Source organism: Metarhizium robertsii (genome assembly GCF_000187425.2).
Source record: "Metarhizium robertsii ARSEF 23 chromosome Unknown MAA_Scf_1, whole genome shotgun sequence".
In the NCBI taxonomy this organism is placed as follows: Eukaryota; Fungi; Ascomycota; class Sordariomycetes; order Hypocreales; family Clavicipitaceae; genus Metarhizium; species Metarhizium robertsii.
In genome coordinates this window covers 4021544-4040150 of record NW_011942149.1, presented here as the reverse complement: position 1 = coordinate 4040150, position 18607 = coordinate 4021544, and the positions used below count along the sequence as shown (strand labels likewise).

Here is an 18607-nt window from a genome sequence, read left to right as displayed (position 1 = left end):
ACTTGCCCTCATCCAGGGCAGCCAATTGACCGCGGAGAGCGAAGAAGAGCACTGCGTATTCGCAGCAATCGAATGAGACGCTGTGGCTCGAATCCAGTCCATCAACGACTACAGAGTGGCTGGCGCGTCAAGACGGAGGAACACAAGTGAGAACACGTACACGGGTCTATTGACTTGTCGATAATGAGAATTAAAAAAGTGGCGTTTCCCTCTTGGGCTAAAAGCTATCAAATAATCAAATCAACTCGCTTCAACCTTTTTCGACAAGCGCGAGGCAAAAAGCCGCCGGCGCAATATGTGCCACCTTTATATGCAGGGACTTAAATACATGAATAGACGCGGCACCATCCGACGGTGCGTGGTATCTGGGATAAATACAAAAAAAAAAAAAAGAAACAAAAATGAGACGTGAGACCTTGAACGCCGTTCACCGTATGAGACTCTTATCCACAAAAACACATCTTGTTGGTATTCATTGGCTTTATTTCTTAGGATGCTTGGGCTTGATCATCTTGACCCACCTGCTCTGCTTCTTCTCTTCGTAATTCTCTTCCTTGACATTGTGTCGACCCACAATGGTCAAGAAGACTTGGTCCAAGGTGGTGGGACTGACGCTGTAGTGACTTAGGCCCAGCACCTCTTTATTTTCTTCCAGGAGGACGATGAGTTGGCCTATGGCGCTGCCTTGGCGGGCGGCGTGCGCCGTGTCGCTGTCTTGCGATTTAATGTCCTCCGGTTCGCTGTTGGCGGATTGCTTTTGGAGGGCCAGCACCTCGCTTGCGGAGACGGAGAAGCGCAGCTGTCCGTGGTACGTCTTTGTGTCTACGTTGGCGGCCGGCAGGCGGGTTTGGATCCACGAGATTACGCGCTGCATTTCGTGGTCGGTGGTTCGAGGGGCGGTCCTGGACACGAGATGGACGTGGAGGATGTCACCGAAGCGATGGCGGAGATTGTCTGGGGTCCCCAGGGCGAGCATGCGGCGTGAGAGGATGCCCGCTCGTCCAGCGAGGGCATCCGCCTCCTCCATGCTGTGGGTTGTGAGGAGGATGGAGCGGCCGTGGACGGTGGCCGCGAGCGTCTTCCACATGATTCGTTTGGAGGCGGCGTCGAGGCCGGACGAGGGCTCGTCGAGGAGGACCACGGTGGGATTGCCCATGAGTGCGATTCCCAGACTGAGCTTGCGCTTGTTTCCTCCGGAGAGGGCGTAGCCCATCCGGGATGCAAATGCCTCCAGGCCGACGGCTTGCAAGACTGCCGAGACGTTGTGCTCGATGTCGGGGATGCCGCGGATCCTGGCGTAGAATTCAAGATGCTCCCGGACAGTCATCTGATCTAGGGCATCGACTTGGGGACACACGCCGAGATGTCTTCGTGCAGCGGCCAGGTCTTTGGCCACGGATATATCCTCGACGAAGATGTCGCCACCATTACGGCTTGGCTTGATATCGCCTCGGATGAGAGAAATAGTCGTCGACTTGCCGGCACCATTGGGGCCCAAAAGGGCAAACACCTCGCCGCGCTTGATGCCAAAGCTGACATTCTCCACTGCTGTGTTCTTCCCGAAAGATTTTGTCAGGTGTATGACGCGAAGACCATCTCCCATTTGCCCTGAGCTAGTTACTCGGGTCAGCTCGTCGGCCGTTTCTGCATCCAGCTCTTCAGCAACCGTGACGGGTTTACCGCGGTCGAAAAGACCACGGACGGATGAGCCGACGTTACCGCTGTCGAACCACAGCAGTAAGCCGAAAAGGACGAGGCATTGGATTATCAGATACAGGATGGGGCCGCCGTACTCGACAAGTCCGGTTGGCGTCTTTGATATTTTGTCGCCGTCGCAGGCCGTTGCAAAGAGATTTGTCGCCAGAAACATGGCTCTGGTTGCGTTCGCAATGGGTGAGAAGACCGAGATGACAAAGTGGCATATGAGCAACGATGAGTCAATGCGGTCAACCTGAACATATGTGACTACACATATGTATGAAATCAGATAACCAAGGAAGAAGACTGCTTGCGAGGCTGCCGACCAAGCAAAAGTTGCCAACTGGGATTTGGTGAACAGGGAGATAAAGTACGAGTATAGGATCGACGCGAGCCCGTACAGGAAGAAGACAACAAAGACATATTCCAGATGATACCAGACGTTGGACATACCAGCCCACAATGCAGTCAGAAGTGCAGTAGAAATGATGGCGACAGTAAAGTCGAACAAGAGGTAGGCTCCCCAAAGCGGGAATGGCCGAACACCGTTGGAATACTGCAGAGCGCGTACAAATCGTCTCCGCTCATTGCTCGGGTAGAGAGCGAAGAATGCGGGATAACAAGACAGCGCTAGGCCCATGTAAATGACAAGACTTAGGGCATCGCCAATACCGGGGTTGAAGGGCACGTCGAACGAGGACCAGGTTGTGGCAATAGTTGTGTTGGTAAGGAAGACGTCGAGGAGCTGCTGGGCAGTGATTGAGCTGCTAATGAACACGTTGGCTACCCAGCCAACAGCGGGATTGGAGTTTTCGTCTCCGAGCCACATCGCCGTGGTGATGTTGCGAAACTCGTCATTGATATGCTGCTTCCAAGAATCAAAGGTATCAACCAGTTTGAGATTTTGTAAAGCGGCGGAGCCCACAGAAGCACCACCTCTGGAACCATTGAGTATCGGTTGCAGCAAGCTGTTCACGGTTGTAATGGGGAGCTTGGAAGTTGGGCCGGCCAGGAAAACAATCGTCATGTTGTTCCTGACTTGGGTAAAGGCGTCCTCGGTTCCAAAGGAGGAGTCTTGGTCAGCGGGTGTACAACCGACTTGTTTCTTGCCCCTGACATAGAGAGCGGTGAGACCAGCGGCAAAGATAGGCAGAAGAAACGCGATGAGATACAATATCCAAGTGCGCTTGAGCACAGTAAGACGCTTTCTGTAGAGAATCATGGCTTGCTTGATGTAGCTAACTCGCTGACCATCGAGCAGCTTAAAACCTTGAAGCGTGGAGCTCCCATTGGAAGAAGATAGGTCCTTCTCATTTGCGCTGTCCACTTCTCTAGGGACACCTGCATTGATATTTTTAAACGCCTCTTCATCGTTGATTTCCTCGGCAAGCTGGAGGAATACATCCTCAATCGTTGGGCCAGAAAAGCGGTACTGAGTGACGCCGGTTTCCTCTAGAGACTTGATGACTTGAGCAGCCAGATTCGACGTGGGTGCCATATAGGTAACCAAATCAAATGCTTGCTGCTTCCGGACTCCCGGAATGCTAGGCAAGTGTGCTGTGTCAGTGTCCCCTCGCACATGAACACGGTACCCGCTGCCAAACCTATCTTTCAGTTCCACAGATGAGCCTTCAGCGCGGAGAGTTCCCTTGGACAGGATAGCAATGTGGTCAGCAAGGAGATCTGCCTCATCCAAGAAGTGGGTGGTGAGAATCAAGGTGCGTCTTCCTCGTTCTGCGAGGAGAATATCCCATATTTTCCGTCGAGATAAGGGGTCCAACCCACTGCTGACTTCATCAACACAGCAAACAGCACTTCCACCAGTCAACATCATCCCCAGCTGCAACTTTCGTTTCTGGCCGCCGGACAGGGTTTTGGCTAGAGCATTGCGTTTGGGAAATAAGTCAATCGACCTAATGAGTTCCAAAATATCATCTTTGGAAGCGGGAGCGCCTGGGGCCTTTAGTCTGTTGAAAGTGACAAGATGCTCCTGGACAGTTAGATCGTCCCAAAGGACATTTTTCTGCGGTGCAATACCAAGCCCGCCCCTGCCATCGATGGAGATGGAACCGCTGGTCAGCTTGTGCAGACCTGCGATTGCATCTAGAGTGGTACTCTTGCCACTTCCATTTGCTCCGAGCAGGGCGACAATCTGACCTCGACCTGCTTGGAGGCTGAGCTCATTCACGGCCACCACAGGCTCGCGGGGCTTTAATCTGGAACAGAACAGGCGGGAGACGAAGCTGGGATAGTAAATCTTGGTGAACTTGTCCAGTTCAACGGCATTCTCAACCAGCGGGCTCTCGCCATCGTCTTGAAGTTGAATCTTGCGCCCCTCTGTGGTTGTGCCGTGGAGTTTCTTTTCAACTATGGCACCGAGCAGTGGATACACAAAGATTTGAGCAATGACGATGACGAAAAAGACGATGCCAGGCATCTCCCATGAGCTCATGGGCGGGCTCTTTGCAAGATTGGCCGCAGTGTTCCACTTCTCGAACTTGGCCATGAATGTGAAAAAGTAGACGTAGTTGCAGGGGGCAAAGAGCACCGACAGGGTGGCAACGGGACCAATGGCTGGCCGCGTGAGAGCCTGGGCTAGAATGCCGAGGAGAAGGATGGTGATGGTAGCGGTAATACTACTAAGTTGAGCCTTTTTGAAGAAGGAAGCAAAGAGAATGGACATGGATGCAAACGAAAGCCCGGAAAGCAAGTTGAACAACAGGACGATGACGACGCTGGTGTTTACGAAGACTCCAAATCGGATAATGATGGAGCCGATTATCCATGCAGGAGCGTAGATGAGAGAAAACGACAAGTGATGGGCAACGATGCGAACAGCCTGAGCTTTCCATGGCTTGTCCGTCGGCATCATGGCGTCGAGAAGCTGCGACATGCCACTTTCACGTTCGGTAGCAACAAAGCCAGTAAGGTGGTACGTGATCCACAGGATGTTGGCAATGAATGCAACGGCCATGAAGTTGATGATGGCCTTGTGGTAGGCCTGGAGGACCTTTGTATCCCGTTCCTTTTGCGAGATGCTGGCAAAGGGCAGCCCCTCGGTTTTGGCCAAAAGATCCGAGCTGGAACCATTGAAGGCGGCAATGACGGCATTGACAGCCCTCTGCATGGGCAGGACGTACACTTGCTCGACATTGGTCGACAGGCGCACGTCAAACTTGACGGGTTCTCTCCAAAAGGCAGCGTCAGTTCGAATGGTGTAGTTCCAAAACCCGCCAGGGCCCTCGGTTGGCGATGAGCGCATCACAACGGCGCAGAAGCAAGTGGTAACTCCGCGCAAAGTGCTGCGGCAAGTCGTGACCAAGTCGTCTTCGTGGCTCACCCTGACAATGTCCATGGGTACGTCAGGCACGCCGGTCGTCGTTGTATCATTGGCAATCTTGTCCAGAACACGGTCGATATCGCCGCCTGCATATCCATTGTTGACAAGAACAATCTTGCTTCTCCCACTGCCCTTGGCAGCGCTGAAGGCCTCGGGCAGGGTCATGATGGGACGAACTTGGCCGATACCGTAGTTAGAAGGTGGGACAAACAGATTCTTGGCAAAGGTGAAGAAGGATGCTAGAATGATGGGCAGAAGAAAGGCCATTACGAGACAAGTTGTCTTGTGGCGAAATAACACTGCCCGAAAGTTCTTGGACATTAAAGTCCATATCTGCTTTCTGACCACCATGATCGGCGGCGGCCAAGGTCAGCAGATACGGTGCAATAGCGGTAAGGAGCTGGCCGGTGAGGTTTTCGGTGAGCGAGGCTTGAATATCATTTCCTGAGGTTCGAGTCGATTGGAATAGCGTGGGTTGTCACATCACCTCGCGCCGCACAACACCAACTGCGGGAAAAAGATGGAGCGAGCGAAACAAACGACTGAAAAATTCAGGGGCCGACAGAAAGGAAATGCAGCCGTAGCCAGACGCGAGTGTATATTTGAGTATGTGGGTGTGTAGCGCAACCGCAAATGAGTAGCTTGCCCTTGGTGTCGAAATCAAGGCCGGTCGTACTTGGGGACCAGGAGGGGTGCCTGAGGTGTCACAGTTGCAATGTCAAAGGGCGATATATAGTGGGCGACACCGTTGACGTGGATAAGTACATGTACTCCGTACGAAGCGCAGATTCTGACTGCAGGAGGGGACAGCAGGTCAAAGAAGGTCTGGTGGTCGGCCTTGATGGGGTCCGATGTGATCAGGTCGTGATGTCACCAAGGAAGGCTTGCGCCCCAGAGGAGAGGCGTCTGGTCAGATTAGAGTTGGATTGGTATTGCGGTGAGCGGCCCGCGCCTTGGGAACACGAGACGTGAAAATCAATATTCAATGTCCCGGTTCCTGTTGAAGCACAGCCTCGCCCATCGGCTCTCGGTGTGTTGAACGAGTGTGGCCAAACACTCGGTTGACGCCCCGGTGTCCAAGGTCGCGAGACATGAGGAGTTGATATTGACTGATGGAAGGAAAGGAAGAGAGCAGGCAATATTGGATGACATGGCAGGGCGCAGCAGCAAGGTGCGGAATTGCACCTCGGACTAAGTATGCAGTTGGTTTGGGTTGTTGCCCGCCCCATGCGTCCTTGTTCTTTGAAGTCTGGTCTGGATTCCGGATCCACCTCGAATCGAGCACCAGCTGCATCGCGACGGGATTGGCCAATGTCCGCTCTGCTTGAGAGCTCATGTCAGTCAAATTAGAGTTTTGGCCGTCCGGCTCCTGCGTGACATCTGACGGAGGACGGCTGTGCTTGCTGTTCGTGGCCAACCAACAACAAACACCACCAACGCATCGCCATCGCCATCCCAGGAAACATGCCCGCCTCTCATCTGAAGCACTTTCACGTAAAGGCACTGCCACCAACCCACAATATTCATAAAGGTCCCAGTCACGATTCTACATAGAAAACGTAATCGACCAAACATCCAAAACCAGGGTCTCAGACTTGGCTTATCATGTCTCTCATCTATCCATGCCTAAGTGGCTAAGACAAATCCCTAATCCCCGGATAACGTGGCGTATTACGTGCATACCGCTATCGTATTCATGTCCGCCGTATCAAATCCGATCAAGTAAATTCCGCGGTGCCCCCGGTAGTATCAATGATAATAACCATAATAATAGATATAACCACCCCGATGAACCGGCAACATTGTTTCATCATCAACAACAATTCGCCCCTCAAAAGCAAGCCAGGGGGTTTCCTTCGATGAGACGCCCGAGACCATCAAACTTCCCAAACATGAAAATTCGAGATCTCAATCTTCCCCACCTCGCCTCACGTCAATGACGAAAATGCTCCGTCTAAACCACGCCCAGCCCTGTCCGTTCATGCGAACCGCCAGTTATAACCAAACGCCCTGCCGTGCTGGCCCTACGGAGCACACATAGTAATACGGATTGATTACACCTTGTTCCGGGCGTCAAGCCCCATCAATACATGCTTCACATCGACGAGGCAACCGTGTCAAAAATCTTCCAGTTGCTTTGATATGACAAATGAAATGACGCATCGGCCAGGCGCTGCCGGGACGCGGATCCTGCCTCACGCCAACTCGATGTGCGTTTTAGCAACAAATCCCATGTTCATCTCTGTGCGCGCCGATAGACGGACCTGGAATCGCTCGCACGACTTCCATCTTAGTCCACACCAACTAAAATCTTTCAACTCCGCCACCGGAACCACTCACTTCATCAGGCCAGCTGTCGTTAGCAACTTCATTATATCATCATGCTCTTACTCTATTATGAACCCGCCGCCCTCGCCATCGTCATCGACAACCATGTTAAACTCATCCGTGACATCACTTTCCGCATTAGCCAGCTCCGCCTCCATCTCGGCCTCCCTATCCGCCTCTTTCCTCTCATCCTCGTCCACACCGCTCCATATCCTCTCCCGAATACGCAATCCCATCAGAAGCCTTCTCCACATCTTCAACGCCGCTAGTCTCTTTCGTTCATCTTCCATCTCTTGCTCTACATCTGCGAGCCCATCAATCACAGACCGAATGGCTGCCTCGAATTCTTTCGCTACAACGATTCCGTTGAGAACGGCTGTCCCCTGTCGACCTTTGAACTGGAACCCAGTCAGGGCTGGTGCGTAGTCGACGCCCACTATGAAAGCAGCTCGGGCTGCGTGCTCGTGAATAATGTGCACCGCTCCCTTGGGTATCATGCTAGGCACGTAAGCGTCAATGTTGCCAAACTTATTTTTGGGTACGCGTCCGTTGCGGACCGCCGGCGCTTCGTAGAGTTCCGTTTGCTCGATAGTGTATATGGGCGTGCCGGCATCGTCGTCCATGTCTACCTCGTCTCTGTCGTCAACCCTAAATCCCTTGCGGCGCGCCGTCTTTTGTAACCACTTGGCTGGTATTTCATTGGGCTTCACTTCTCGCCCCATGCGATACCACTTCTCGGCGCTTCGTGCTGTGCGAACATCCTTTCTTCTGTATATCTTTTCTAAAGGACCACGACTTCCAGCACCCACCGTCCCTGACGGTTTTGCTTCAGGCACGAGAACTTCGTGTCGTCTCATATGTCGCTCCAACGCAAATACAGGATGATCCTTAAAGTCCTGTACATTTCTTGGCATCGGCTCTCGGGCTTCCACACCCGTCAACTCATTCTCTTCGATTTGGTCCAGGTCTGTCGGATGCCGTCGTCGAAAAGACTCTAGGGCCTTGCGCCACCACTGCCCGCCGTCGTCAATAGGGATTTCAACCCTCAAACGGCGAGTCTTGGCCGTGTACGCCTTGGCATATCTCCTTGTCACGTCCTTTGCCGTCCCATCAGCTTCGAATGCGACAACATAAGCAAGACAATTCTCTTTGTCGGTAACTGGGGGCTCGAATGCTTTTGTTTTCCAAAATGTACGCGTCACCACGGGATCAGCAGGCTGCCATTTTTGATGTCCAGCATCCAATACCTCTACCCAGTAGACCGGATGCGCTGATTCGCGAATGCGTATCGGCGCTTCGAATGCCCTCCGCTCCTTTGGAGCAGCAGGTCTAGGTTGAAAGTTGTAAGCCGTGGCATTCGGGTGGCCCAGTCTTCGACGCGCACTTGAGCCGCCTACAGATCCCGTCGTTGTGCCAGCACTTGCGGCGAGAGCTTCGTATTTCGCCAAAGCCTCCTTTGTTCGTTCAGTTTGCGTCGTCTTAGCAGCAGATTTCGCCACCTTTGGCTTTGGCAACGTCGGGGCACCGGGCGCAAAGGGCAACGGCTGCAGCGAACACACCAGTCTTGCCCGCACACCAATGCTTCGCAACAAAGCACAGTATAGCTGTGCGCCAACGTCTCTTGACCCCTGCAGTTTCTTCGCCGCTTCGCGGAAGTCAGCGCGGTCTAGGCATGAATCCAGATCCTCCGCGGGCTCGTACTATACCCCCCCCTTCTGTTAGACTGTCGTCAGAAACAAACCGGTAGTAGCAGTAACGTACATCTTGCAACTGGCCCGCATCTTCGGCCCAAAGAGCTCTTCGTAGCCCTCGCTCTGTAATCTCAAACTTGGCCTTCCACACATCAGCTGCCTGTCTGAGGCCATTTTTCAAGCTCTCAGCCTGTCCAAACTGCGGCAGATGAGACCCCGGGTTGAGATAATTGACCATTTTGTCAGTCAAGTGTGGCCGCAGGGATTCCTGTACTCGCTCATCGTTGCACCAGTGATTTCTGCGTGCGACGTGCGACAGAAGACAGAGGAGATGGGTCTTATGTATGTCCACGCGACGCTCCCTTTCTTCCTTGGAAATCGGTTTGCGTCGCTCGCCTGGCCGTTTCGACGGTGATGCAGCAGAGATGTGAGCTGTCAAATTGAGTTCTAGGCTGTTAGATTTTTCAGCACTGGTGTTTGTCTCCGCCAAAGGGGCAGAGAAATCAACATCTTCGAATTGTATATCTTCTTCTTCTTCATCCTCATCATCGGACTCGAGCTCCACAGTCTGCACTGTTGGCACTGGTAGTATTACATCTTGAAATTCAACATCTTCATCCTCCTCATCGCTTTCCTGTGTATCCAATTGCGCATCTGTATTGGTTAGCCTACTTGGAAGATCTGACAGAGGTCTCTGGGGTTGCTGCGGTCCCGGGCGCCTTCTTTTCAACGGGCGTTCTGGCGAGCTCTGTTCAGGCGCAGACACCCCGGCCTCAGCCAGCATCTGCTGATAAATGTCGGGTTGATCGTTGTTTCCACTGCCTGCTCCTCGCTTGGAGCTCCCTGAGGGAACAGTGCGCTTTCTCCCGACCATTCTTACGTCGCATATTTCCTAGCGCCCAATGTTGCGGGTGAATTGAGGCATGTTCACAACTTGTGAACGGGGCAAGCGTGAAGACACCTTCGTTGCGTCATGATCAGCGCGAACTAGGGCGCGAAATCACGTGGCCGTCTAAGTATGCATGTACGCTTGCCTTAACTATTTTCATTTCTTAATTTCTTGATTTATGTTGGGTTTTTTTTTATAACGATAAATAGAAAATCGGATTTGTAGTAGTTAGTAGCAAATAAACCAAAGCAAATCCGATATTTATTGCTTCTATCAAAGTAGTATATCTCTTGGGTTGGATTTCTTTGATTGTGAGGTCTACTTTGCTGTCCCAATTCAGAGCCATTCCATTCCGCCGTATACATAACTACTGACCGGAAATTAACCACCAAACCGCGAACCGGCACCCTAGCTGAGATTTGGAGCTAGTTCGGCATAGTATTCTCCTTATTTGCTACAAAGATGACATATCTTTCCTCCCACTACCTTAGGTAGGTACCTAGGTACTTACCGGAGTATTTTGGTCGACACGACCTGTCACCCTGAGACCAAAGAAGTGGGCCCTGCCAAAACACCGGATCCCGTTGGTCCACCAGGTAATTTTTAACCTCCAATTTTCTTCATTCAACTTCACTCCGCAACGTTTTGTCCGACATGTCCCGGTTTGAAATACTGGGTTGAGTCTGATGGTTCGAATTAATCATCTATTTAACATTCGAAGTGGCAGATATACCGATCAAATAACTACAAATCCGCGCATGGACAAAACTCTACTCGAGTGTTGGTATTCGACAGAAAATACCACGAAAAAACGCACACAAGCCATCACCTCCCTTTAACGCCGTGAAGTCAAAGTCAAAGTACTTGATTTATTTCGTCACCCATCCCAGATAGTCGGCAACGATGAGAGTTACCATTCTGTCAAATGTCAGAAGCTATGCATGGCTCAACGAATCATGTCAGGATAGACTTACGCGTGAGGGGCAATGCGGACATAATATGTACCGAAGCCACGATAGAATCGTAGCAGACCCTCTTGCCTGGCCACCTTGGTGAAGCAGTCAGCCATACCCTTGTAGGGAAGCTTCCCGTCGGGACCCTTCTGTTGCTTCTGCAGTCGAGTCTTGACGAAATCGAATGGCAAACTAAAGAAACTGGCAAAGAAACCGGCAATAGCACTAGCGCTTAGTGTCTGAGCTCGCACTGACAGATCGGTATTCTTCTTGAGTCGGGCCTTGGCTTCACTAAAGAAGGCAAGCTGTCCAAAGTTGAGGGCCATGGCACGGACGACGGTTGGTGCTGCGCCAGCCCACAAGGCTCCAACACCCTCACTCCTGGCAATTGAGGATAGAGCATCGATGACAGACTTATAGTTCTTCCTTTCAGCTAGAGGCTTCAAGCCATCGCTCTGCATGCGGATAAGAGCCAGATCGGCGGGATTACCGAACATTGCGGCCACACCTCCTGCAGCCAGGCCAGCAGTAGCCCTGTCACCAAATCCGACATCACGACCCTGACTCTTGGCTCTAGTGGTCAGCGAACCCATAAAAGTGTCGAAGAATCCCAAGCGCGCGGTTGTATACACGGCTTGTCGCAGGAGGCCCGCAGACAGACCAGTGTAAAGGTCAAGGACCCTGCCACTAGCAACAATTTGTCGAGCAACCGTGATAGGACTGGGCTTGGGGCCGCCCGAAGTGCCTTCGCCAGCAAGTTGAATTCTGACTTTGATCATGTCCACTGGCTGAATAACAGTGGTAGCAACCATGCCGCTGAGACCACCATTGATGAAGGGAAGAGCTGTTCTCATCCACGGGGTGTGCAGAAGATCGTGAGCGACGGCCGCTCCGTCAGCCCTAGCCACACCCATGACTTCAGTAGTCTTGTTCCGGGCTGATTCAGCTGCTTGCTTCAGTGAGCCGCCAGCCATTTCGGAGTCTGTTTGAAGACTTTCAGTCTTTCTGTCACGGCCAGGGTTTCGAAATGTGAAGAATTCCGAGAATTCTGAGGTCGAGAGACGCGACACGGGGGCCGTGAGCCGAAAAAGCTAACGACAAAAACCGCATATGTTAGATTGCAATTTCACTGTATATGTGAAGGCTGGGTAGCTCGTCAAGAATGAGGCTCAAGACATCATTTCTTTGCAGCAGCTTTTGTCACGGAGGGGCTATAATGCCGCGGAAAGACTGAAGTTTGCCACTAAACAACATCGCTTGATGCCGACGGCATTCGGATCCGCATTAACAAAAACCGCTCAACCATTTTTGGAGTAAAGGATGGGCAATTTCGTCAATTGCAGAAGTAAGCAGGTCCTTCACGGAGGTCTGCACGCATTGCCCAACTCCCCTGCCGTCGGAAGAGCTCCATTACTGCCGGCGATGGTGGATCCAGAAGTGACTCCGCTTGCTGTCGGACATTGGCTGATGTTGGGGTTTCTCGCCGGTATGGGTCCGGAAGAGCCATGATGGGGAATGACTTACCAGGATCAGAGCGAAAAGGAGTAAAGCCGGGACTTATACAAAGCGCAGTCAAGCTGGCAACAGAATGCCAACAGAAAACACGAAGCAGTCGAGAAGAGGCGGGAATTTGTAGCAAACTCGAGTGCGCGGAACCGAGGGCACGCGAGCAGCCACTATCGGGAAAGCGAGGCGGGGTCGTCGCAGGTTTCTAAGCTGGGAAAGCAGTCGAGAGACAAGGAGGAGGTGCGCAGGTGGTTTTGCGGGGTTGCTCCTGCCTGCGATGTACCGAGTACCCAGAGCCAAGGTAATGACCACCAACGGCAATTCGGTTGGTGCGCTTGAAAATGGCCTAAACGGAGTCTATTTTCTTGTTTATTTCTTTTGGTTTTGGACGCGAAATGACTTGGACTCCAAGGGCAATCCTAAACTTGGAGGAAATTGCACTGGCAACAGCCGCAGGAGAGTCACACGGCACCGTCAATGGGTATCGAACGCGGGCGGCCGGCTCGTCGTCGTGTAAGTAGCACTGACAGCTGCGGCAGCTCGACCGACTTGGACGAATGACGACGTCAATAAAGAATCCGGGATCAGCAGCCTGAATGACACTAGACGCCTTGCGCACGAGGCAGAGAGACACAAGCAAGCGCAGAAGTAAATGCGATGACGAAACACCGATAGAAGACCGAACAAGCCGAACAGCACGGCAATGGCACTTGGAGAAGGGATTCTGGAGAATATGCAGAAGACGCCTTGCACAGGCTTCGGGGGCGGGGACGAGGGGGATAAATAGATTCAACGGCGAGACCAAGGTGTAATACGCGTGACACGCCGCTCTGTACAGAGTCGGAGAGTTTTGTTGGACCACGCCCCCCAAGTTTACTTTGTTGGCATCGACAGGATGCTGTGGGATGCGATGGATGGAGGCTTGTGGCGTAGTTGATTTCCATCCATTGCCCACCCTCCACCACGAACCTGGACCAACGTTTGAACCTTGCCAGAAGTAGGTCGGATCCAGGTGTTTTGGGTGTGCAATCACACATCAGGTTAATGATTGACCAGAGACGGTCTAGGCAACCTGAGATGTATCACCTGCAATTAGCTGAGGGGTTTACATGCTGTAGCGTGGTGCCGCCGTGACTGGACCGGCTCAGTGATGCTCATGCTCGGCGTTGAAAGGCACGGAGTAGGCATATCTTGGCCATTGATACATGGGATGTAATAGGTTGGGGCCAACGACCCATGAGGTGGATGAACTGCTGGCTCCGTCATGGCCCGTAGCCGGATCCCGTTTAAGAAAGGATACAGTTGACAACTATGTACAATGGGGGCGTGCGTGTATGTGGAACATTGAAGATCTATTTGTCCTCGTTTCTGGCGTTAAGTACTCCGTATAGAATCTCAAAGGGGGAACTACCTAGCCCTGGTCCGTTGGCGGGGATGTGAGCCAACAATCTGAAGTCCAGAATTGCTGGCATCAAACTTGGTGTGGTAGACTATCAGACCAGACCGTGTATGTCCTATCAACACGGCACGCTTCATGCATTTAAAAGATGAAAGCAACGCTCTGGTCCGAAATTATTGGCAATTGTCATGATTATTGGGGACACACTGGCACCGGAAAACACCACCATATGTGACTACACCTTACGGCATGCGCAAAGCAGGAAACGTTGCAGGCCTGCATCACCTCATCCCGTCCTGCCCACCGCTGGTACATGCCCGAGCAGCTTCACACGGCCGTGTCGCGCATCTCCCGGGCTGTGTCGACCTTTGGTTTCAGGCGATATGGACAAGCTACCATGCCAACTGACATACGAGTCGATTACGCTGCAACTGCCTCTTGTAAGGGCATGTGTTTGATTGGCCTCGACGACGGCACAATTCAGTGGCACTCCGGGCGTCTAGAGGCGGGGCCATCGCTGCAGATGGAAGCTCCAGTGGCCCCACGCAGGACTTGAGTCTCCATGTCTGCAAGTGCGTGACAATCTTCCGGGGCCCGTCAGAAGCTGCCGAAGTGGATCCATCAATTGATCTGTCCAATGCCAAGTACTACGCCTGGCACCTTTCAATGTTACGCTTCACTACCCTCGGCTCTCGCTGTGCTCCAGACTCCAAAATGGCCAACTTATTTATTACGATTATTTTGCTTTAAAAAAAAAAATGCTGCACAAGGGTATCCGATTTCGCACTGAACCAATTTTATGCCTCTGCGCATTCCCATGCGTTTTAACCCGGAAGCATTGCTCCTAATGTTGGTGGATATCCCATCGCGGCAGGGAGAAGCTCTGCCAGCACCTGAGACCCAAACCACCAATGACGTTGGCGACGAATAAGCACAGCTGCTCAGCAAGCGATGGCTTGGCTAGGTTTGCCAGGGTTCCAGGCTCTTGGTATTTCAAGGCCCTCTTTTTTTCTTGTTGAGCCAGCGCGTCAAATCGCCCAATTCCATCCACAACCAGGCGCAGGCCCGGCCCACGACGGACAATCAACCATCGGAAAGCAAATCACGCCGTGTCTCTGTCGCCGGAAATTGTATCGGGAATGCGGAGGTAGCGTCCAGCTACACCTTGTTTGAGCAACCTTATCGTGACCGGTCTGATTTCCGAGCGATTCACCACAAGACGTCCGTCGGCTGTGGCCATGGCTGTGGCCTGGCCGACTTCTTCCGAACCGACAAGCCCAAGTTGTGCACCTCGCGCCGACAGGGCTACAGCAGACCAACAAATTCCCCATCATTCGGTAATCTTGCGATTGCAGTACTAACATGACTGGGTACACACAGAAATGCCGCGTTATATGGTACATATTCCCGTCCCGAGCTCGGAATGCAAGTTGGCTCACGCCTAGCGTCCTTGACAATCGCCTCAACTACGTCTGTGGATCCATGGCCATGCCCAAAAAGCATATCGTAATTGCAATCGAGTAATATCACAGCTCAGACATCGTCTGCCGCCTCTTCTGGTGTTGGGCTGCGGCTTAACAGCGCCAATGCCGCCGGTGGCCGATCCAGCCCTGTCGGATCTCCGACGACTTCAACATCTAGAACACACAACACCCTCCAGGAACCGGTCAAGACCAGCTTCCGGACCCACGTGTGTTGGTACAAGGATGTGATGACGTTTATCTTGTTCAATCAGAGACTACGTTTTACTCAACTTGACGTTCTCCGTTACCTAACCCTTTGGCCTTGGTTGCGGGCCCTGCTGCTTCGCATCCGTGTATGCCCTGACTCTGCACCCGCGATTTCCCTTGCCATGTTGTCTAGTGGATAATTAAGCGCAGATAAGAGGTACAAACCGTCCAAAGAGACATCATACAGCCCGTCTAATTGATTGACGGAAACGTGTTTAGACGTCCCCCGTCCAGGACTACGACGACGCCATTGCAGTATGAGCCCGCTTTTGATGCTAGATACAGGATAGTTCCAGCCATGTCTGCCTCCTCGCCAAGCCTTCCCATGGGAATCATTGTGGTCGGGACTACGCCATATCCTCCTGCTTCACCCCTGTATTGCTGGATGACGGAGTCCGTCATTTCACTCGGGAATACTAGACGAAGCTAGTCAGCCTCGATATCCGAGCAAACTCAGTCGGAGGTCCATCTTCATGGCCGAGAACACTTACTTCCAGGGGCAATACAATTCGCCCTACACGTGAAATACAAGGAATACGTCAGAGGGAAAAAAAAAAGAAACAAAATAACCGGGCAGTCACCGAGCATCAGGGACTCACCGTATGTTCCATCGGGGCAAAGCCGTCGCAAGCTGTTTCGATGCTAGGATCGCCGCCGTCTTTGACTGTCCATAAGCCCAACCGGCAGTAGACGTCTTGTTGAAGCCGGCAATCGAGCTGGTAATGACTACCTGGGACTGTTGCGTGACATTCTTCTTCTCGTTCCCCCGACCAAGCAGCTTCAAGAACGCCATGGTGGTGTACCACACCGCAACCGTGTTGACGGCGAACGTATCGACGTACTCATTTACGTCCCGAGCAAAGTTGCCGTCTGCCCACTCTTCCAGAGTCGTTTCGGAAGCCACGGCCGGGGCTGATGGGCCGGTAATGCCAGAGTTGCAAATCAAAAGGTTCAGGTATCCCGAGTCCTTTTCGACCAACTTCGCCGCTTCCCGAAGACTCTCCTTGGATGTAACATCGCATTGTACGGGTATTGCATTTGGTCCAATGGAGGAAGCGGCCTTTTCGAGAACCTCTAGGCGTCTACCTGCAATGTATACCTTGGCAGCACCATTCTTGATCAATGCCTTGGCAAACATAAGCCCGATACCTGTGATGCCGCAGTTAGACTGCTGACGAGTTCATGTCTTGAAAGCCAAGTATTGATAGGCCCGGGCCTCACCTGTCCCAGCCCCGGTGATGAATGCAACAAGACCGTCCACGTTGAACAAGTCTAGGGCTGAAAGGGAAGCATTGTCTGGTTGGGAAGACATGTCGGCTCTCTGGTTGAAGCAAAGCGACTCTACGTCGTTTAGAAGTGAAGTTTTGATATATTCTACAGCGAATGCCGCAGACTATGGACACTTATTGAATTGAATAAATATCGCCATCCCCCGCTCCCGACAATGGTAATTATTAATAGTACGGAGCTAAGGAAATCCGCTAAGCCATGTCGTCACGATGTCACAGGGTGCGACGATACTCGCACTGTATTTCAAGGTGCGATAGCGCCGATAACCCAACGCCCTGTCACAGTGCCTGTGTTTTATCCACACCATAATATTTTTTGTTCGCGTTTCCAAAGTGGTGCTAGTTTATGGTGAACATTGCATAACAGGCGGTTTAATCGACGACATGCCGAAACGAAAGCGCAGCGGCCAATCGAGCGTACATGCCGAACTTGAAAAATATCAGGATGAAGTGTTTAGAGCCTTGAAAGCCTCAAAGGGCTTTGAGAGGCAACGGCTTAGCAAGAGACTGCGAGACCCAGGCATCACACAGGACAAGGTCCATCGTCTAGAAAGAGAAATTGCAGTTCTCAAGGTAAGTGCTTGGAGAAGCCCCGAAGTGCCATAGCATAGAACTAATGTTCATGTGCATTCAGTCTCTCGATCTACATCAAACCGCTCGCGCGCACCTGCATTTATCGCTTCTCAAGGTCAAGTCTATCGCCTCCTCAACAGACCTTCCTCAAGAGCTCCTGCGAGGAGTATCGAAGCCCGACTTGCCAGAAGATGAAAAAGCAGCGCTCCATAATGTCACGAGTGGGCTTTATAACCGTGAACCGGTGAAGCAGGCCGTGGGTAGAGCTGTCGAGGCTGTCTGCGGTGTGTTAAATGTTTCTGTCCCTGAGAACGACAGGCGGACACGCAAAAACAAAAAGGAAGACCGGGAGGAGCAGCCTTCGGCTCGGGCAGAGAAGCTTCCCGGCGAAACTAAATCTGCGACCCCCAGTGAAAACCCGGCGGACGAGTGGGATGAAGAGTCCGAATTCGAGGGGTTTAGTACAGACGTGGACGATCCTGGCTCAGTGCTTGAGGAACAGGAACTTGACAGTGATGCTGAGGCGAAGGAGGTGACTGAGTTTGACAAGCTTGATGGCTTGCTAGGAAGCTCATCTGATGAAGAGGATGACTGGAATAGCGACAAGTATGCCCAATTTCGAGGCAGGGAAACTGTCAACTTGGATGATATTTCGGTGTCTGGCTCTGGGGAAGAGTCTGAAGCGGAGTCTGTATCGCAGGCCTCGTCTCAATCTCTGTCTCCTCCTCCCGAGAAGAAACAGAAGAAGGATAAAAAGGCGTCCGCTAAGACGGGTCCCGTCAGGGATTCCACATTTCTTCCATCGCTCATGGGTGGCTATATTTCGGGATCCGAGTCCGCTTCCGACATTGAAGAAGCTAAACCAAAGAATCGTCGTGGACAACGTGCACGCCAGGCTATTTGGGAGCAGAAATATGGCTCTGGAGCCAAGCATTTACAGAAGCCACAGAAGAAAAGTGGCCGAGACTCTGGTTGGGATATGCGCCGGGGTGCTGTCGATGGTGAGGACCGGGGACGAAGGACACCTTGGAAGAAAGGGATACAAAACCCTGTTGCAAGGAATGGCATAAGAGGTGATGATGCACCAGCGCCCGTCGCAAAGAGAGATGACGAAGGGAAATTGCATCCAAGCTGGGAGGCGAGAAAAAAGGCAAAGGAGTCTCAAAAGGCGGTAGCATTCGCTGGTTCAAAAGTCGTATTCGACTAGCATA

The 18607-nt window shown here is 52.2% G+C and overlaps 5 protein-coding genes across 5 annotated transcripts; 1 reads left to right on the top strand and 4 right to left on the bottom strand.

Moving 5' to 3' along the window:
• Positions 1-481: 481 nt before the first annotated feature.
• Positions 482-5305, bottom strand: MAA_02299 (multidrug resistance-associated protein; the record flags this gene model as incomplete). The annotated part of the gene is made up of 1 exon (XM_007820297.1): positions 482-5305. One exon carries the CDS (start codon positions 5303-5305, stop codon positions 482-484), a length of 4824 nt encoding a protein of 1607 aa, XP_007818488.1.
• Positions 5306-7425: 2120 nt separating this feature from the next.
• On the bottom strand, positions 7426-9931 carry MAA_10703 (homocitrate synthase; the record flags this gene model as incomplete). The annotated part of the gene is made up of 2 exons (XM_011412421.1): positions 7426-9066; positions 9128-9931. 2 exons carry the CDS (start codon positions 9929-9931, stop codon positions 7426-7428), a joined length of 2445 nt encoding a protein of 814 aa, XP_011410723.1.
• An 884-nt stretch (positions 9932-10815) lies between these two features.
• MAA_02300 (nitrilase) lies at positions 10816-11873 on the bottom strand (the record flags this gene model as incomplete). Its single annotated transcript, XM_007820298.2, has 2 exons — positions 10816-10864; positions 10921-11873. The coding sequence occupies 2 exons, from the start codon at positions 11871-11873 to the stop codon at positions 10816-10818; spliced, it is 1002 nt and encodes a 333-aa protein (XP_007818489.2).
• A 3853-nt stretch (positions 11874-15726) lies between these two features.
• MAA_02301 (short chain dehydrogenase) lies at positions 15727-16846 on the bottom strand (the record flags this gene model as incomplete). The annotated part of the gene is made up of 4 exons (XM_007820299.2): positions 15727-15950; positions 16026-16048; positions 16134-16683; positions 16756-16846. 4 exons carry the CDS (start codon positions 16844-16846, stop codon positions 15727-15729), a joined length of 888 nt encoding a protein of 295 aa, XP_007818490.2.
• Positions 16847-17207: 361 nt separating this feature from the next.
• Positions 17208-18603, top strand: MAA_02302 (Bud-site selection protein, BUD22; the record flags this gene model as incomplete). The annotated part of the gene is made up of 2 exons (XM_007820300.1): positions 17208-17396; positions 17458-18603. 2 exons carry the CDS (start codon positions 17208-17210, stop codon positions 18601-18603), a joined length of 1335 nt encoding a protein of 444 aa, XP_007818491.1.
• Between the last annotated feature and the right edge of the window lie 4 nt (positions 18604-18607).